Consider the following 22,406-nt stretch of genomic DNA (forward strand, 5'->3'; position numbering starts at 1 on the left):
AACCCTTTGAACCAGGCATACCAAGACAATGTCACCGTGTTTGCCAGTAAGTTCACATCTGATTCTCTCTTTGGATAGGCAAGAGTAAGGGAGAAGGGAATTGGGGGAGTGGATGTGATAATGATGCCCAACCATTCCTTGTTAACTGTAGAGCTGTGCTAAAGTCACTCTTCTGCCATCTGGTGGTGACAGCATGACATAGCAGACAACTGCTGAGTGAAAATGTAAGGGAACATTCTTGTTACATAACATTATTTTAATTCCTGATACAGGAAAGAGTGGTAATGGAGTAGAACCTCATTGCTGTTGAGAGAGGTCACGTCACTTATCTCAGTCATATCAACTGCCTTTTGTAGTTAGTACCGACTGAGACCTTACATGTACAGCAGCTATTCTCACTGATAGTCACAGTAAGAAGTATTGTGCATTGGGCTTAGGGTGGGAGGAATGGCATTCACACCTGTTTCTGTGACAGCATCTTCCCTGATGAATCTTAGAAGCACAGTGATTCAACAATGTTGGGCTTGTAGAGAGGGCTTCTGTGTAGTCAAGCTAAAACTTCTGGTACATGTACAGTGTATGACAGCTAACTTGCAATGTTGTCAGACAGTATTTTTTTTCAGGTGTTATAGCATGTCATTTTCCGGGGTATTTTAAAAAAAAACTGTTGTGTAGGCATACTTCCTCTCTCTCTCTCTCTCTCTCTCTGTTTTTCCTCCTAATAACATGGTTTTGTCAATGTTGTAATTTGCCATATATGGTATAGGTAGATGACATTTAAAAATCATATCTGTGTAGAAATAGAAGGCTAGGAAAAGTTTTGCTGCTCACCAAAACCACCATCCATCCCAGTTTATATACTTTGGTAACACTTCGTTTTTATAAATTGCTACCTATTTTTCTTAAATGTTTGAATTTGCATTCCTGTTTTGCAACTCTAAACAGTGGACTTTGAGTACTAAATCTTTGTTGAGAAGTGGCAGTTATTTGGAAGATTACCTTCCTTCTAACTCACTGTTTTCATACAGGAGGCACTTGAGATAGTGAATATGAGGAAGTTCATGGTTACTGCAGTCCCAGACTACTCCCACAGGAGGAACTAATAATTCTACAGTAGGAATGCTGAGTTTGTGTAAGATCATAGCTAATTTGATCTTTGAGCTGAGACGCACTGTGGCCTGTCCTCTTAATATAGAAGCTGTATTCAACTGGACGTATAAGACAATTTAAGTACCTTTTATTTGCACTTTTTTCAAATAATACAGCATTTTAATTGATTTATTTGTGTTGCATTGAATTTTAACTGAACTGGAATGTTTTTAATTCCTGCATAGACAGTAATTGCAGTCGGGGGTAGTCTCATTCATTGATATCCTGTTACTGCCTATTTAAGTGGTACATATTGGAATATTTTCTGCTTCAAACCTGAGCTTTGGCCGGCTAAGATCTAGCTGTATTCAACTGGATGTATAAGAGAATTTAAGTACCTTTTATCTGCACTTTTTGCAAATAATACAGCATTTTAATTGGTTTATTTGTGTTGCATTGAATATTAACGGAACTGGAAGTTTTGACTGTTTTTTCAGTTAGTTCCCCACCCACTCTCCCTGGTTTTGTTTTTGGTGTTAATCTTGGTGGCTTTGAAACTGCCCGCCCCTCTTGTAAATTTGTGTTTGGATACTCCTTCTGGGCCCATCTCATTTGCTCACTCAACTGAGTGCAGTGAGATCATATTCTGATTTCAGGCACTCCTACTGTGTACAAAGAGAACATCTGGGAAAGAAAAAAAAATTAAGCTTGTTTCCTGCCTTTCCTGTAATTGGTCTAGACTGTTTGTAGGCTTCTGAGCCCCCAAGCCTTTCTGTGTTGGAGGGAAGCCTTCTAGCTTAATTTTGTTTCTTAGAACTAGCCAGTTTTCTAGTTTCAGCACTCAAATCTGTTTCTTTGAACTCAGCACATGTTCAGAACTCATTGTAAGCACTAAATAAGCTACAAATTACTACAGCACTCAACTTTCCTCACTTGTCTAGAGGAAAGCAGTGTTTAGTACTTAAACTAATAAGCACTAACCAGGCATGTCTAAGGGTCAGCTCCCGGTGATTTCTTCTGTCTACCTGATGAATCTGGGCATCTTGGGGCAATGCAGCAATTGCCTCATGTACACAGACAACCCTCTCCTCCTACCACCCAACACTACAACCTGTGAGAGATGCACTTGTATAGCCAAACTGGAAGCAAAGCTCTCTTCACCCAAGACTAGACTAGACAGTCAAGAGGAGAAGGTAAACTCTTGCACCACACCACACTCATCACATACTTCCTCAAAATGTACACCACCAAAACACACACATAGAAACACAAAACACACACCTACATTTGCGAAGGCTCTCAATAAAAACCTGCCCAAGCATCAGGGACCTCCAAAGCAGAAACACAAGCAAACTCCACTCCCCAACACAACCCAAATGATACATAGCCCACAAACTCAGTGTGCCACTCAACCACAGCCCATAAGACATAACAACGTACCCAGCATTCTAGTCATAAGTGACTCTGTAGTCAGGCACACTGATGTTCCACTCACCAGGCTAAACAAGGAGAAAGTTACTGTCAGCTGCCTGTCAGGTGCCAGGGTGCACCACATAATGCATGTACTCAGGTCACTCCACAGCAAGTACAGATATGACACTGTCATTGTCCATGTTGGTGTGAATGACCTGAGAAGTACCTACCTGGACTGCATGAAGAGAGACATGGAGGAGCTCTCCGATCTTGTAGCCCAGGTAGGTGTGAGTAGCATCCTGCCATCACCCAGAATGATACCATAGTACAAGGACAAAATGATTGACTTCAACAATTGGCTAAGCTTCTGGTGTCATTCTAAGGGGATCCAGTATTTGTCTGCCTGGGATGACATGATTGACAGACCATGATGCTTTGCCAGAGATGGCCTGCACCTGTCGTCCTTGGGATTCTGGATAATATAGTGCCTTTTTTAGGCAAGGTTCAAATGACAAATTCACCACCATAACAGGTACAAGCAAGCAAAATCTGAGGGTAATGCTACTCAGTGCTAGAAGTCTAAACCTCAAAATGCACTCACTTGAGGCACCCCTTAAAATGGAGAACATCGATATCTGTGCAGTGACAGAGACCTGGTTCAAAGCACCAGAGAGCACCCCTGTGTTACCAGGCTATAATTCATACCACACTTGTTGGCCACCTAAACTGGAACGAATCACTGTAGGTGGAGGCGTGTCCATATTCATTAAGGATATCCACACTTCCAGGCTAGTTGCACAGCATAATGCATCCAAGATTATCCAAGTGCAACTAACTCTGGGCAAGACCGCAATCCAAATTGTAGCTTGCTACAGACCCCCCACCATGCCCCAGGATTCCCACTCCTCATTTCTTGATAAGCTGGAAAGTATTAGGGTACAACCCAACACTCTAATAATGGATGATTTCAACTACCCCACCATTAACTGGGAAAACTACTCATGTACCAACGATTTTGCTCAACGTTTTCTGGAATTCTTAAATTCCAATGTCTTGGATCAACTTTATCACACCCCCACCAGGGGCAGCAATATCCTAGACCTGGTCATTACCAACATGGGGAACCAGTGTTCCACAGTAGAGGTCAATTCCTCGTTGGTCAGATCCGACCACAAACTAATCACCCTAGACATCCACATCCCGCCCCCACCCCCAATTAGGGAAACCACCGTAAAAAACTTCTCCAAAGCCAACTTCACACTTCTTAATACAGAACTGGCAAACTTCATGGCACCCATACAGACGGACAATAGAGGTACGACTGCTGAATCCTACACAAATGCACTTTATAAGCACTTACACGAGTGCATGGATCATGCTATCCCTAATAGAACCAAGATGCTATCCTCCAAAAAAAGGAAGCCAATCTGGTGGTCCTGTGTCATAAACAACCTCTACGACAGAAGAACAAAACTGTTGCAAAAAGGAGTAAAATCCCATGACTGGAGGAACTCCCTGGTCAACCTCAGTAAGAAGCTGAGATCCCTCATAAAATCCTCCAAAGCTAGTTACGAAAACAAAATTGCCTCTGACTCTAAAGACAACCACAAAGCATTCTATAGCTATGTCAAGAATCTCAATGGCAACACTCCGATTTGCTCTGACTTACAGCACAATGGCACTAAATATACAGAACCAACTGATATTGCCAACATACTGGCAGATAGGTTCAGTGCTAACTTTACCCCCCTCTCACCCCCTAGAGGGCCCAATTCTATACCAGAAGAATGCAAAGTTCCTGTAATCATGGCTGCACAGGTAAAAAACACACTCTCCAAAGCCAAGAACACAGCATCCATGGGACCTGACAATATCCCAGGCTGCGTTTTACATGAACTACAGAATGAACTGGCACCCTACCTAAGTACCATGTTCAATCATAGCCTCACCTCAGGCTTTCTGCCCACTGAATGGCACACCACGACGGTTATCCCACTCCACAAAGGGGGAGCCACGACGGACCCTGGGAACTACCGCCCTATTAGCCTGACGAGCCTGGTCTGCAAGGCCATGGAACGTATCATCATGGAATTCATAAACAAAGACATTGGTAATCCCCAAACTCTGGACCCTACCCAGTTCGGGTTTGTAAAAGGCAGATCATGTCTCCTAAACCTGATTGACTTCTTTGAAGCAGACACCAAAGCCATAGATGAGGGTAAGGTGGTTCTCACAGCTTATCTAGATCTCACCAAGGCTTTTGACACCATGCCCCACTCTGGAATTATAGATAAGCTAACTAAACTAGGTATAAATCCCTATGTCACAAGTTGGGTTGCCAACTGGCTCACGGACAGAACCCACACTGTGAAAGTAGCAGACTCCAAATCCAACTTCAGACCAGTGACAAGTGGAGTACCACAGGGTACAGCCCTGGGTCCTCTCCTGTTTGGTATCTACTTCTTTGAAGTACAGGCTAACACAGAATATCTTTGGATAAAAAAGTTTGCAGATAACTGCAAACTAGGAGCTGTAATCAAAACTCCTAATGATGTGGACATACTACAAAAGGGCCTCACTGAGACAGATGCCTGGTGGCAAAGCCATGGCCTGAAGCTCAATGCCAAAAAGTGTATTGTCATCCCCTTTGGTAAAAACTCTGTACCCATGAACTACCACATAAGTGGTAGTCTAATTAATGCCATAAGTGTGATAAGAGCCCTTGGGACACTGGTGGACAGTAGTCTCTCCTTTGATCATCACATTGCCACAGTGGTCAGGAAATCCTTCTATGTGGCTCACCTCATCACAAACGGTTTCTCATCCAGAAAAAAAGAGGTCATTGTTCCCCTCTACTCATAACTCATTAGACCCATTATAGAGTACAACGCCCCTTTTGGTATGTACCTCACAAGATATCTACAACAACTGGAAAGGCCACAGAAATGCCTCACAAAGAGGATTACTGGCCTCAAAAAGATGCCCTACGCAGACCGTCTCAAAAAACTCAAGCTTTACTCCGTCGCATATCGCCTACTCAGAGGCGATCTCTGCCTAACATACAAAGCTATGTCAAACCCAGAGCTGTTGGACATGCTCCAACTAAATCCCAATCCCTCCGAGCTACACACTCTAGGGACCTAAACATTGTCACCACAAACAGAACATGCTGGGGGGATAGATTCCAGTCCCAGAGACTTCCCATACTCAGGAACGGACCACCTATCTATGTCAAACAGAGCTCCTCATTAGTACTCTTCAAGAAAAATCTTGATGATTGGATGGGAAATAGGAAATTCACCCCAGGGATCACTTCTGTGGCTCTGCTCGAAAGGGGCACAAGAAAATAATTTTCTTGGGTGGCGAATGCCAGGGTACCTTTTTGGCTAGGCTTATATAGGCCTTAGGGCTAATAGCCTAGTACCTACCTATGAACCTATGAAGGTAATGTGTGTAGTGGCATAGACGTACTAGTTGTGTGGGGAGCTGATTGTTCCTTTATAATCCATCTTCCTGCAGAAGGCTTCATAGGAAGTAATGTAAGAGTACTGACTGTGATGGAACTTACTGGTAATACAACAAATCCCTCTTCCTGCAGGTGTCAGAGTAGGATATGATGCACTGGGCCTGCCACTGAGAGGCCTTACTGGCACTGTAGTCCCACCATCTCCCTGTAGGAGGCAGTGAAGGAAATAGTGTAGTGGTACTTACATGGAGATACCCAACTGGCACTGCAATGCTAACCTGTTTCTTCTGGTAACATTGCCATTACCTGTTGGAGGCACAGTCTTTAAAGAGTTTACTGGTGTTGCAGTCCCACTGTGACTCAGTGTAAGGGATTATCATCTTGTTGCAGTGTCTGTGGCCTGCAAGGACAGAAAGAGAGGGAGAGAGAGAGAGAGAGAGAGAGAGATAGTCATTTAGATAGAGGCTGCATAGGAACACTGCCCTAGGGGAAGAATAAATTACTTCATTTATGGCCAGTAGGAGCCACCCTTACCCTGACCAGTTTGTTACACTGACAGTGGTGATATTGTTGGAGACCATACTTTTCAACAGGCACCTGGATGCAATGTCAGTAGCGTGGCTTCATTCTAGAATTATGAATGTCACAACAGAGTAGGAGGAGAGTCAGGGGTGTAATGGAAATGATGTATGTGTGTGTATATGTACACACACACAAACACACACACACACACACGCACGCACACACACACACACACACACACACACACCGATATGTGTATAAATGGGTCTACTTCACATGCTCAAATTAACACAGTAACGAAAGTTAGAAGATCAAGACGAAAACACAGAAAATGCACAAGAACAATATGTCAAGATAATGACACTCACAATGTTGCATATATTGCAGCTGTGTAACTGTATGGCAAAGGTATAAATTAACCGTAACATTCTCCTACCTCATACTAGCAGCAATATTAGTGGATGTTATATACCACACACTCGGCATCCTTGGTGCTGTCTGTAATACTCAGAAATCTCAGAAAATTATGGAAGTTGTTGTACTAGATGGGTACATTTATCATTTGGAAAGAAGCCCTAAGGCTCGCAAGTATTCGGCATGCAAGTTCAAAATTAGAGATAAATGCAAAGGTAGAGAAGTAATATCATGTGTATCAAGTAGAGAGGAACTTATAAAATCTGTAGCACACAATTACACTGGTGATCCTTGTACAAAAGTATACTATATGTCAGGGTTTAAAGGCGACAACGTTGCTATCAAGGGATACTCTTTGCTTACATGTTAGTCTAGCGATATGCACTAAGTATGTTAAAACTGATATGTTGTAGATTATATGTTGCAGATATCTTCAAAGTTGCATTAGTCTTCACATTAATAGAAGCATATAGGGTGTCAGGAGTGATTTCTGACATCCACAGTTGGTTTTTCTATATGAGTATCATTATTTTAAGATATTGCTCTTGTGCATTTTTGGCATTTTCATCTTGATCTTATGATTTTCGTTGTGTTAATTCAAGCATGTGAAGTAGAACTGTATATATATATATATATATATATATATATATATATATATATATATGTATGTATATAGGGATAGAGAAAGATAAGTAGATAGATATATAGAGTAGAGTAGAGTATAATAGCATGCAGCAGAGAGCACCAGTCATATAAAATAATGAGTTTTTATTGGACACAAACTACAGCGAAAATGCAGGTTCTTCTCAACGTAAAGAACCTATAAGCACAGTAAGATAGAGCAGGTATGCAGTCTGTCTTAGCATCTCCCTCAGCTTCCCAGTAGCTGTCTTTCTTCTGGTTTTCCTTGGGCAGGAAATATGCAAGGGTTCTTTCTGGATCTTTTTCGAATTCTCTCTTTACTGTGCATAGTTTACTTGGAACTGCTGTTCTGTGCACAAAATTGCTGTCCAGGAAGGGGCAATGGCTTTTAATCAGCTGCCTTCAAACCTGCTTTTTATTCACCACTGATTGGATTCATTAACCAGCAAACCTGTTTGAATCTTATCTAACTAATATACACTGAAGTTCCAGCCTTTCATAAAGGAATAACTGTATTTCCCATAAGTCTGACTAGCCTGGTCTGCAAGGCTATGTAGCGCATCATCATGGAACTCATTAACAAAGACATTGGGAACCTCCAAACACTTGATCCAACCCAGTTCGGCTTTGTTAAGGGCAGATCATGCCTACCAAACCTGGTTGACTTCTTCGAGACAGTCACCAAGGCCATAGATGAGGGGAAGGTAGTTCATACAGCCTACCTTGACCTCGCCAAGGCTTTTGACACCATTCCTCACTCAGGAATTATAGAAAAACTCACCAGCCTGAAGATAAACCCCTACGTCACGAGATGGGTTGCCAACTGGCTTACAGACAGAACTCACACGTTAAGAATAATGGGCTCCATGTCCGACTCTAAACCACTTACAAGTGGTGTTCCACAAGGCTCGGTCCTGGGACCCCTACTGGTAGCATATACTTCTCATACTGGACGTATAAGAGAATTTAAGTACCTTTTATTTGCACTTTTTTCAAATAATACAGCATTTTAATTGATTTATTTGTGTTGCATTGAATTTTAACTGAACTGGAAGTTTTGACTCTGTTTTTTCAGTTAGTGTTGCTAGATTTTATTGCCTGTTAGAATTCCTGCATAGACAGTAATTGCAGTCGGGGTAGTCTCATTCATTGATATCCTGTTACTGCCTATTTAAGTGGTACATTTTGGAATATTTTCTGCTTAAAACCTGAGATTTGGCCGGCTAAGATCTAGCTGTATTCAACTGGATGTATAAGAGAATTTAAGTACCTTTTATCTGCACTTTTTACAAGTAATACAGCATTTTAATTGGTTTATTTGTGTTGCAAACACAGGAGGACTATTGCTAACCAAGTTTGCTGATGACTGCAAACTGGGAGCCATAATTGACTCTCCGGCTGACACAGACATTCTCCAAAAGGGCCTTACTGAGACGGACACCGGGTGTTAAAGTCATGGTCTCAAGCTAAATGCCAAAAAATGCATAGTCATCCCATTTGGGAAAAACAAAACACCCATGAATTACCACATAGGTGGCAGCCCCCTTAATACAGAAGATGTAATAAGAGATCTGGGGACCCAGGTAGATAGTAATCTCTCTTTTGACAATCATATTGCCAAAGTAGTTAGGAAATCCTTCTATGTAGCCCTTCTAATTTCTAAAGGGTTTGCATCTAGTAATAAAGAGGTTATAGTGCCCCTCTACTCGTCACTCATCAGACCCATCATAGAGTACAATGCCCCGTTTGGGATGTACCTCACAAGACACCTCCAACAGCTGGAAAGACCACAAAAGTACCTCACCAAGAGGATTACTGGTCTCAAGCATATGTTCTATGCAGCCCGACTGGAAAAACTCCAGCTGTACTCAGTGGCATATCGCTTACTCAGAGGTGATCTCTGCCTGACTTACAAAGCCATGTCCAACTCTGAATTGATGGACATGCTCCACCTAAAGAAATCCAAGTCACTGTGAGCCACTCACTCTAGTGAGCTAAACCTCGCCACAACAATAAATAGAACATGCTGGAGGGATATATTCCTGTCACAGAGACTCCCCATGCTTTGGAACAAAATTCCTAACTACATTAGGCAGAGCCCCTCACTAACACTCTTCAAGAGAAACCTTGACAAGTGGATGGGTAACAGAAAATATACCCCTGGGATCACTTCATTGTCTCTTCTTGACAGAGGCTCAGTTAATTAATCAATGGGGTGGCAAAAGCTGACACACTCTGGCTAGGCTTATAAATGCCCTCAGGCAGGTAGCCTAGTACCTACCTATTTAGATATACGTACAATATCAGATTTCTCCTGCAGTAACATGGTGAGTCATGTGGAGCTGAGACTGATGTAGTGGAGAAGACAGCCAGATTTGTGCCTGCCTTTTTTGTGGGCAATGTACTGCCTCCTCCAGCTATGCAACAGCAGATGGTAGAACAGTTTTCAGCAGAAACAGAATATATACATAACAGCGCTGATCCTATAAATTAGAATCCAAGAGATTTCATCTTTTCTTGTGAGAAACCACAAAGCAGTTAGGGAAGTAACTCATATGGGTAACTTTGGCTTACAGTTACAGTTTCATATTTGCACAAGGTAACATAACTTTGTAAGTTCTTAAATGATACTCGGAGGCAGAGCTGCAGTATATACATTGTTTCCTTACTGCCAATGAGGGAACATAGTGATGCTCGCATTCATCAATGCGTGCGCACATGTGCGCATACACACACACATGCTTACACTTCAGCAAGTATGCAGAATTAGCGCAATCAGTAATGTCTGTATTCACCTTATATGGCAGACCTCAGCACTCTAGTTTACATGTACTAAGGAATATTTTGTGTTTTGTTTTTGGATGTGAGTGTATGGATGGTGCATGCCTGATTTCAGAGGATTATATAGTGTCTGGGGTGTACAGTGTATCCTAGGTTCTCAGGAATGCACCATGTTGGAAACTACAGGTAGCTACAACTTAACCAAGGGTGAGCAAGTCTAGACATATGCTGTTTCAGCAGAGGTGCTGCCTACTGACCCAATTAGATAGTACCAGAGAGTTGACACCGCTGAATTTTCCTCACGTTCTAAAGTGCAAGAGCCTATGACTTGTTGACTGAATCTAGTTGTAAAAGCAGCAGTGATTTATTGCATATAATAATTGTCTTTGTCTGCACTGTAAAAACGTTAGTTCGGTGCCTTATTGTTCTTAGTCCGTATTGGATCACACTTTTTTTTTATTTCTTCCGCAGGTGTTATATTCCAGACCAACAAAGATGGCACCCTTCCCCCTCATGTCATGCTGAAAATTCGACAAAACTCTAGCTTTACTGAGAAAACTAATGAAATCAGAAGGGCATACTGGAGGCCTGGTCCTAATACTGGAGGACGTTTCTACTTTCTTTATGGATTTGTGTGGATACAAGGTAGGCGGCAACAGGTCTGGCACATCTAAGTGCTTTATGATTGGTAAAACCTTTGAGTTTCTTGTACCAGAACCTTCTGACGTATATGTGCAGTTTTGCAGTGTTCAGAATGGGAGCATTGAGTTTATTACACTTGAATCATGCGGTAGGTACACTAGTTCACAGTGACAAGTTGGGATATTGGACTTGCACCTGGCTTGTATAGTATAGTACCAGTTCCTTATGCTAGACTGGAGAATTTGGATTTATTACACTTGGGAGGTATGGTAGAATACATACCCCAGTTCCATGTGACAGAATACATCTTTGCTTTATTGTACTTTGCCTGTACCTCAGTTCCAGATGATATTGTCAGGCCTTTTTGTTTATTGCATCTGTAATGGTACCTTATATGCCCTTGGTATTGTGTTGTTGGTAGTTTTCCAAGATGGCTTTGCAAGAGCCAGTACCACAGTGAGCAGGAGGAAAGTGGGTAGGGTGGAGCAGAGGGAAAAAGAAATGGAGCAGTTAAGTGCTCTACAGGAGAGCTAAGAACCAGGTCTGATACAACACATGGATGGAGGTATCCACCATGGACAGTGAAAAAGGGTGATGAAAATGTAAAGTGTAGGAAGAAGGGTTGGCGATAGGAGGATAGTTACATAGAGCATGAAGAGAAGGAGATATGAGCCACTGTGGAAAAAGTGAAGAGGATACTGGTGAATGAATACGCAGACACCAAGAGTAAGAATCTTGCCAAGGGCGAAAGGGGAAAGAAAATTTTAGTGAAACCTGTATGTGGGCTTTTACTTAGTAGCTTAATATTCAGAACTCAAGAGTTTTGCTGAACTATAATTGGAGTGTTACTCATAGCAAAGTCTGATTTTGTTTTTCTTTCCCCTTTTACAGACATGATGGAACGAGCCATTATTAACACATTTGTGGGACATGACGTGGTGGAACCAGGGAACTATGTCCAGATGTTTCCATATCCGTGCTACACTCGGGATGAGTAAGTACCTTTCTGCTACTATGAGATAAGTATGCATAGTTCTCCAGATTGTTTTTAGTAAGCACAGGGTATGGCCTAGTCATGGATACAGGCCCAACTCCCAAAATCAAAGTCATGAATGTTGCAGCAAAGTGCAAGATGTCAGCATGTTGATTGTGTATAGCATGGGGAAGAGTGACTTTTATCTTCTTGTTGACAAGCAAATGGTGACTTTTACAGCTTTGCAGGCTTCATTTGGTTCTAAATCCTGGAGTGAGTACAATCTCCTTTAAACCTTGCTAACCTTTGGAATTTTTCATACTTTTCCTGTTACATGATTTTGATAAATTTACACAGTAGGCCTGTCAGTGCCTATTAAAATTACCTATCGCTCCCAATACTTTTGATAACAGCTATTACTCCTCCCCAAACATAATGTTTTTCTGTCACTTATTTGTCATGCTAATGGCAACATTGACAAAACAGTAACCTTTTCACTGTTGTTTTATTATCAGATTCATTCAGTGCAGTAGTACTGCTCGATTTTTTGTTATCTGCAATAATATTTTTCTTTGTATGTAATTTTGTGGAGCTTTTCTCCCCAGGTCTCCACTGAAAATGGACACATTCAGGCCAAGTGGAGTTTCCCGGTTAATAAATTCAATAAATAAATAATAAATAAACAGTAAAGGCTTTATTGTTATACAGGGATCAAACCCTGACTACAGCCCAGGTGACTTGGGTTCATTTGGCTTGGCTATCCGATGGAGTGACAAGGAAGGATGGGCTTTGTCCTATGAACTGTGACAGAGGCTTGGATTTAGAGGATGAAAGAACTGGGCTAGGGGTCAGGGAACTGAGAAGGCTTGACTGCTATATGACTGAAGCTGGGCACACTCATGAAGTCTTCCCATTGTCACCCACTCTGCATAAGTGACATCATGGGGGGGTTAGGTCATGAGACAATCCCTCATCTGCTGAAATATGATGGTCTCGCTTGCTCCATTGATTCTACAGTGTACCTGCAGATGCATCCCCACAGAGCCCTGTCATGGAGTAAGACAGTGACTTTCATATATAGGAATGCTCTTATAGTAGGAAGACATCCCTCCTGGGAGCCTGCAGTACATGCAGAGAACTGTGGAGGCAAAATAATAGGTGTAAACACAAGGACCTGAAGTCAGTAGTGGCGGGATACAAAAAGAGTTTAGAATAAAAAGCAGTAAAAATGTACTTAATGCAGTGGTTAAAGATGAAATGATTTTTACTTTTTTTGTATACTAGTGATGCCATTACCAGTGATAAGCATTAGTGCATATTGTGACAGCAAAATGAAGCTGTTAAAATTGTTAAATGTTGTTTCTATATGCCAGTTTAACTCTGAAAGATAATTAGAAACTGGCTATTTCTGCTGTTCCAAAGCAGCAGTGACATCATTAACTCTATTACAAGTGCTGCAAGGCATTGAGTGTGGTGAGAATTCTTGGATGCAAGTGAAAAAAGGTAAATGCAAACTTTAAAGCATATCAAAAGTAAACACCACAAAATACAACTGAAATCAAAGCAGATTGTGAAGCAGATAGACTCTCATATTGACTGTCGTAATATGGATTGTTTGCTTTAGTGATCTGCTTAGAAAGTTTGCGCTGTGCACCATTTTTTTAATGTGTACAAGTCTGAGATTTACCAAGTAAAATAAATTACTGTGGTCATAGCAGTATATATAGAAAATGGGTATTCTTTTTTTTGGGGGGGGGGGGTAGGGGTATCTGAATGTCTGTGAAAGCATCAGTTTCTTATGTCTTGTCAGGACTAATGGACATTTGTGGGAAACATGTTAAATAAATTTATTGTGGCTGTTATATTTTTTTATTTAATCACAGACAACTGAGGTATATAGCGCCAATCAAGTTACTTAAATTGGTGGGTACCAGAGCCAGATCATAATCAAATGGGGCCATAGGCAGGGTAATGGACCACCCCCTGCAGCCATTCAGGTGTCCCATTATTTGTCTCTCTTCCCTGACCATAGTTAAAAACTGTCAGCATGCATACTATTTACTTCTTTTCTTTTGAAATGAAGACAGAGATGTAGATTTAATTTAAAATGTTTAATTTATTTATCCTTTGTTGACCAGGTTAGTCCCAGTAGGCTAGTAGTCTCTATTTAGGGGAGACACTTTGTAGTATTTTATACTGCTAGAAGAAATCTGGCCAGGGCATTGGGGAACTTCCATTACTCTTTACGATAGCTCATGTGGATGCAAAAGATCTCACCTACCATTGACGCAGGTAGATGGGGCCTCAGTTTAACATCTCATCCAAACAACGACTGACTCGAGTGCAGCACTTCCCTTATGCTGCACTGCCAGTGATCCATCTACATCATATGGAAGTAGAAACCACAGCCTTCTGCACAAAAAGGTGAGTTGCTTACATGTTGCACTACTAAGCCTGCTTTCAAATTTTATAACACAAACTCCGATGGCCATTTGCTAAACAAAACAGTTAAACATTGAATACAGACCTAGCATGAGCAACGTTAAATTTCTCTTCCTTTGAAGCTGATATTCATTGAAAATGCATTGAAACTCTCATAATTGAAAATGCTACTAGACAGTGGTATATTAAGTATATCTTGGTACTGGGCTGTTTTCAAACCATGGGCCCCTGTAAAATTTTTGGGACCATACGTAAATGCATGTGTTATTTGATTCACCTTCCTGGTGTAATGTATTTCTTTTTTAAAACATCAACATGTATTAGACTGCATTCTAAATTTGTAGTTTTTAACATTTTTTTCCATTGAGCAGTGAAACAAAAATCATGAACCAGTAAACCCAAAGTGTAGCCTGCTCATGGAAAATCCAACAACAGATATACTGGAGAAAACCCAATAGTTGGGTAATCAAATCCGTAGGATAGTACCAATCGTCAAAATGAAAAATCGACTGTAGACCAAATGACAAAGAATATGAGCCTTTAATAAAAAGCAGTTGAGCACTTTCATCATGAAATCATCAAAGACTTCATCAGAAATGGAATAGTACAGACTATGGTTGTGAATATATATCTTAACAAATCATAGCACTGGATAATTAATAAATTGAAACTAAATAAAGCCAATTGCTGTCTAATTATACAAGATGACCTATTAAAAAGACATCACTCAGCTGTCAGAACAACTTTAAAAAAAATCACAAAAGCAATACATAGCCATCAATAAAATGGATAAATATTTATAATAAACTTTATATTAATACTCATAACTTAGCAGACCTCAATTTTAACACTGGTGCAATAAAAATTAAATAATTTAAACCAGGGTCATTACTGGCTTTCAATAATAGTTGCCAGCACAGTTCTCTGTACTCTTAACTTATTTTGCCATTGACCTCTTCTAGGGTCTTTTGGGATCTGGTCTAAGACAAAAATAATTAAAGCATCCATTACTGCAGTACTGGAGATATTTAATTAAAGTATTTGCTTCTATATTTTTTATGAACCAGTAAATGATAAAAAAAAAATACTAATTTCAGAGCATTTTAACCAACTGGTAGTTGGTGTAGATGATTAAGGTTCTGTTGTCAACTGCAGCTAAGATTCAGGGTTTGAGCCTGAGTTAGTTCATTAACTAAACTAGCCATTCTAACAAGGGCAATTTTGTACACACACACACACACACACACACACACACACACACACACACACACACACACACACACACACACACACACCTGTGTGTGTCATACTTGCAATGCATCACACATACTCCCAACTGCTTTAAGAAAGCTTCTCCTGCCTCTACATGCTCCACTTAGTTTCAGAAATCATATCCTTGAATGTGGATGTAGGTTTGCTTCAGGCTGCTATTGAAACCCATCTCTGGTAAATGCTGCACTCTGTAACTGCTCTCCTTATGCCTGGAAGTGTGAACAATCCATTTCTGCTGTAGATAACTGCCTGTTGTGCTGTGGAATTGTAAGCCATTTTCGCATACATCATTGCTCCTGCCTCATTGGCTGCCAGAAGCAGGATGTAGATGTGCTCTTAGGCAAATCAGAAAACTTTTCTGCTTTTTTAAAGCAACAATACTTGAACATTGAGGACAGTAGGAAAACTTTTTTATTTTATGTTATGATGCCTGGAAAAGTAGGAAAATCTTTTTGTTATTATTTAATGCTGCAGCTGGACCTCCCAGATAGCACTGGGCCCTAAGCAGTTGTAATGGTTGCTTAGTGCTGGATTAGGCCCTCATGGGTCTATGGATGAAACTCACTTACCACTGTTGTCATTTGACCACATACAGTTATTGATATAGCTTGATAGTGTTAGTGTGTGTTTGTGTAAAACAAGTTGAAATACATTACTTTAGCCATTTTTTTTTAATTTGTTCACAACCTGACATCTGAGGTGTGCATAGTTAACAAAGTAAAAATGCTGGATAAAAAGGCAGTCTGTGAATGAAAGTGACTGAACTCAACTGTTTGATCACTATCTTGACCTGGTTTTGGGGGGACTCATACATGTTTGTGTAAAATAAGTTGAAAGACATTACTGTAGCCAGTTTTAAAAATGATCACAGTCAGCCAACTAAAATGTGCACAAGTGACCCCCATGCTTTGCTGAACTGAATCACTCATTTTGTTGAATTATTTGAAGAAAGTTTATTCTCCTTCGTCTAAATTGTATGGCCTTGAAGTTCATTATACAAAGTAAAGAGGTAGGGGAATCACTGGCACCTACATCAGGTATTTAGGTGGCTTCCCCAACAAGCAATCCAGAGCAGGAAAATAGTGTTTTGATGAAACACCGTTGACTCAAACGTGATCAATAAATTGGCCAAAATGGCTAAAAGTTGTGGGTACCGAGGCAGCCTATTGATGAAAGTGATTGACCCCTGTCATTTGATTAAAGTTAGACAAGTCATTAACCTGGCTTGGCAGTGCCAATATGTGTTTGTGTAAAACATGTTGAAGTACTACTGTGAGCATTATTTTTAATTTGGTCCAAAACATCTTCGGCATACATGATCAATAAAATTGCCAAAACTGATGGATATAAAGGCAGTCTGTGGATGAAGGGGTCTGGCTGCTGCTGGCATTTGATTACAATTAAGCAGTCTTTGATCCGATTTGGCAGAGACAGTATCATTCCGTGTGTGCGTGTGTGTGTGTGTGTGTGTGTGTGTGTGTGTGTGTGTGTGTGTGTCTGTGTTTGTGTGTGTGTCTGTGTTTGTGTTGGCCTGTTTTGCCTACTGTACCAGTTAACCAAAGGCCAGCCCTGTACCCAAGTTCAAAATGCTTTCACTTTACAAACTGTTATCACGTCTTCATTTTTTTTTTTTTTTGGTATGATGCATCTGTCAAGAGTTCCATAAGAAAGATACAATAGTATCTGAAGTCTCTTTGGTTCCAGCACCAACACCCATTTTCTTCACAGATTCACAGATGTGTGTCTGTCTACATATAGATTAAGATGTGTGTGAATGCATGGCTTTTGTATGTAAACATTTTTTCACCTCTTCATAGTAAAAGTATATCAGATTAGAATGAGCAAATTTGGCCATGGAAGACTGTAGATGCAAAGGTATTAAATTAGTATCTGCAATATTTACAAATGCAGTGAATGTATAACCCTTGTTTTTACTATGTTACTTTATTATTTCACAGCATCATTACTGCATATGTCTTTAGATTAATTTTGCAGTAAATATGCACATCTTCCTTTTTCTTACACAGGCAAATGTACAGTCCATAAAGCCATAATATATAACCCACAGTCTGAGATACTGCCTTTTGCCTGGTTTCCACTGATGGGCATTGTATCACTTGTCAAAATTTACTACTGTCAAGAATATTTGCATATTAATTTGTCACTGTATTAAAATTCATGTGTATGTGTATATATGGGTCCCCTACAGATGATCGAAATCTTAAAACTTCAAACCTTCTGAACGGAGATCTCCATACAGTGCAGAATGGGAAAATTTCCCTTTTCCTCACTGTAGTGTGATCTTGGAGTTGGTGTATTTAAATAGCAGGGACTGTGGGTGATGCAGGGAGGCTTGCCCCCTTGCAAAAACATCCAGGAATTTTGTTGTATTTTTTTTTTTTCATGTGTTCGAACTTTTGAAATGTTGATCATATGGTCTCGGCCATTCGAAAGTCAATGTTTTAAAAGTTCGATAATCTGTAATAGACCCATATATATATATATATATATATATATATATATATATGTGTGTGTGTGTGTGTGTGTGTGTGTAATAGGTATGTGCGAACTGTAAGAATAGCAAATGCTCATTTTAGCTATTTCTCTGTCTGCTAGCAGTCCTCTGTGCACGATTGTGGTACAGCAGGATTTGGGAATTTGCTCTTTTCCCCTGTATTGCAATCTCAGAATTGGTATATATAATTAGCTGTGGGTATTGGGGTGCGCTAGGATGTTTTTTTTTTTTTATTTATTTGTTTGTTTTTGGCCTTTTGAATGGTCAATCTTTTCAGATCAATTTTTTGAACACTGTTTTGACCGTTCACTATTAGCTGAGACCCTCGTGTGTATATGCTTGTATATCTATATCTGTATCTAAATATATGTAAATATATATATATATGTATAGGAGCATTGAAGTAGAAAGTTGTCGCTATCTGACAGAGCTGGTTCAACTGATTGGATATAATTAGATCAAACTATACTGGCTTTGTCATTACAAAATCATGGTACATTGAGGATCAGTGAATTTACTGTTTTCCCCAATGTAGTGAGATCTCTTGCAGAGGGATGTGGGAGGATCCTTTGCACATTGATGTTTTGGCATTCAACACTTAGGTGTCAGTCATTGTAGGATCAACAAATTGTCATTTCAAATAAAGGCTATACTTATAAAAATAAATATATATATTCTCAGGGAATTTGTGGAGAATTTCAGGATCTGTGCTAACCTCCCCAATTTTGACTCATGTAGTGACAAGACATTATGTGAAATTGTGTGCGTCTGTGCATGTCTGTGTGTGTGATTGTTTTAGATCATCAACTAAAAGCATAGTACATTAAGCATATTTATGTTCTTTTTCTAAAATGTTAACAGTTTAGTACTCACATCAGCAAACCATTTCGTAGTGTAACTTCCTTCAGTGTTCAGCAGATGCAGAATCAAAATAAATAAATAATAATAAAAGCCTCAGATGACTCTTCTGCTGGAAGTGGCTTAGACTCAACAACATTGCAACCGCTGTGGGGCACACTTTTTAAGTACTTACTTAGCTTCCTCATCAGCAAGAATTGCAACTCACTTGTTTCATTTCAGACATGGTTGGCTAGATCAGCTCTACCAAAACAAATTCTGTTTTTCAGAGTCAGCAATAATAGACCAATAATCATTAACTGTTCTGGATTCTAGCTCACTGCAGTACCTCCCTCTATACTCCTACCACTGTAAAACTGGTCGCTATAACCATAGATCTCAGAGGCCTAAACAATTATTTTCTGTACCAATCAAAAGCTATCTTCTTTTTTTTTTTTCCTGTGCAAAGCACTGTAAACAACTAGTAAATATCTCATGTCCAGTTTTCTATATGCATTCAGTATCTTACCCAACCTTCACGTAATAGTCCATAGATGTTGGGGCCTGCAGTAAGAATACTAAATTCATTAACCCTTTCTAGCATCCATTATTGCATCTTTCCAAGGATGACCAACTAAATACCATTTATGCAGAGCCAAGACATCTCCTTTTAAGGACATATTGGTGTTATGCTCAACTCACCTAGTGAATTCTTCACCGTGCAGTGTACCATAAAGTGGCATTCCACCATGTGTTCTCCATGATGCACACATATGCAGTTTATCACCACTTCCAAGTCAAACAATTGATTGTGTAACTCAGTGTTCATTATAGTGATCACTGTTGTAATATTACTCTTTAAAAATGGGATTTAGTCACAGATGGCTGTTCATCCACCAAGACTGACTTGTGGAGCTTTGTACTTCCCTGCTTCCCAACCTGGATATGTTAATGGTTGGTAAGCGAAAGGAGACAACACTTCAACACCTATTAGGTTTTTTTTTTTTTTTTTTTGCAAACAATGTATTTGTTAGTCAGGCCATCCTTCTCATCCAGGTTGCTTCCAAAATGATAAAATTTCTTGCATTTTTATTACAGTTTCATTGTATTTGCTTGTCTATACTGAATTTCATAATACCATGACTTAATTTATGAGTGGGTCTTAGGTGGTTCCAGGGCTGACGATGCCCCCATAAAAAGGTCACACATAACAATGCTTTTGGCCAATAGATTTCACTGAAATATTTCCGCTTTAGTGGTTTATGCTGCCTTAGGGAAGATTACTCCTTTTCAGTATGAAAATAGTGCTCTTATCTTAGAATATAAATCATAAAATGTAGGACCAAAAATCTTTTTCATGTGTCTTTATTCAGTAGATCCCATTGAAGGACTTCCAGTTATATTGCTTATTCTGCCTTGGGGAAGGATCACCCTTTAACGCATACAAGGAGTGCTCATAGCTTAAAAAGAAAACTGTAAAAAGTAGGGTCAGATGTCATCTTAGTGTTTCTTCCATGAACATATTTTACAGAAAGACTTATGCTTTAAGTATGCCCTATTCCCCACTGTAGTTTGGTCTCAGAGTTGGTATAGTTGGTGGTGGGGGGGTATTGATAAGGCATAAAGCATTATCGGACTTTTTGCGATGTTGGCCAACTGTGGCCATTCGATGATTTTATTTTCGAAAATAAACGTCTTTGATAATGTTAATGTTTGAAGTTTAATGTTCAATTTATTTATTTATTTATTGTACATCTGTTAACCAGGAAAGCAAACATATACCTGTCCACCTTGATGTCTGACACAGATTCTTTTCTTTATTAAAGTTTACAGAAGAATATGATATGTGGCTACTTGGCAAATAGATAATGCCTCAGTACTGTTTGTCATTGAGCATACCACCCCTCCAGAAATTTTGCTCCTTCTAAGGGAAGAGTTTTCATTCACTTGATGTCTTTTCTGATTGGGTGTATATTACATTGTCAAAAGGGCTGTTCATCAAACACCCTTTGGTTGACACGTAAATACTGAAAGACCAAAACTTTGAATGGCCAAATAAGCGATTTTTTCCCATGGAAAAAAATCACTTGGCCAACAAAAAATAAAACAAACCATCAAACTCTATGAAGTGGGGGGCTTCACTCCCCACACCCCCAATATGGGGGGCTATGCACCCCACACCCCCACAAACTAAATATACCAACTCCGAGATCTCACTACAGTGGAGGAAAGGGCAAATTCCCAATAACGGCCAAGCAATTTTTTTCCCTCGGACAAATTTCACTTACTTAGCCGTTCAAAGTTTTTGTAGTTGCCATTTACGTGTCGATCAAAGGGTGTTTGGTTAACAGCCCTTTTGACAACGTAACTGGGACCTATCTGATTTTGATGCTGCTAAAAATGAAGAGCAGGAATTAGTTTGTTCCTCCTAAATATGTTCTTCTTTTGAATATACTACATCAGGAAGAATCCCTGTTTGTTGCTTCTACTGGAAAACGTCTCATAGGGTCGTAGGTTGGTACTAGGCTATTCGCCCTAGGGCCTGTACAAGCCTAGCCATAACAATTCCCTGGCTATTTCTTCCCAGAATATTTACTTCCCTGGTCCCCTGTCTAGCAGGCAACTGACGTGATCCCCGAGGTGAATTTCCTGTCTCCCATTCAATCATCAAGGTTCCTTTTGAAGAGGGCCAAAGAGGCACTCACCTTGACATGTATGGCCAGTCTTTTTCCAGAGTATATGGAGTCTCTGGGTCACTAACCTATCCCAATAGCATGTTTTGTTCACTGTGATGACCAGGTTTAGATCCCTGGAGCATCTAGCTCTGAGGGATTAGGGTTTCTTTAAGTGTAGCATGTCCAACAGCACTGGGTTTGACATGGCCTTGTATGTTAAGCAGAGATCACCTCTGAATACGCAATATGCAACAGAGTATAGCTGGAGTTTTTTTAGATGGTCAGCATAGGGCATCTGCTTTAGGCTTGTGATTCTTTTAGTGAGGTATTTCTGTGGCCTTTACAGTTGTTGCAGATGTCTTGTGAGGTACATACCAAATGGGACGTTGTACTTTATAATGGGTCTATGAAAAGCCCTTAGTGATGAGGTGTGCCACATAGAAGGATTTCTGTTATGGTTGTGTGGTTATCGAAAGTGAGAACACTTCTACCTGTGTCCCTAAGTCCCTTATTGCACTTTTGGTGTTTAGTGTACTGCCACTTGTGTGGTAATTCATGGGTACATTTTTTTTTCTCAAAGGGGATAACTATACATTTCTTGGCATTGAGCTTGAGCCCATGGCTCTGGCACCAAGCATCTGTTTCTGTAAGGCCCTTTTGTAGAATATCCACATCATTTGGAGATTCAGTAATTGCTCCCAGTTTGCAGTCATCTGCGAACTT

General features: G+C 40.1%; 1 protein-coding gene across 1 annotated transcript in view; it reads left to right on the top strand.

Moving 5' to 3' along the window:
• ABCA2 (ATP binding cassette subfamily A member 2) overlaps positions 1-22,406 on the top strand; it is a gene marked incomplete in the record, with an annotated part of 2,505,641 nt that overhangs the window by 1,527,608 nt on the left and 955,627 nt on the right. Inside the window, 3 exon segments of the mRNA XM_044058216.1 lie at positions 8-46; positions 10,799-10,972; positions 11,861-11,963. Of these exon segments, the coding sequence (XP_043914151.1) occupies positions 8-46; positions 10,799-10,972; positions 11,861-11,963 (316 nt within the window).

Source organism: Protopterus annectens, chromosome 16.part0 (assembly GCF_019279795.1).
Source record: "Protopterus annectens isolate FY-2018-M chromosome 16.part0, PAN1.0, whole genome shotgun sequence".
In the NCBI taxonomy this organism is placed as follows: Eukaryota; Metazoa; Chordata; order Ceratodontiformes; family Protopteridae; genus Protopterus; species Protopterus annectens.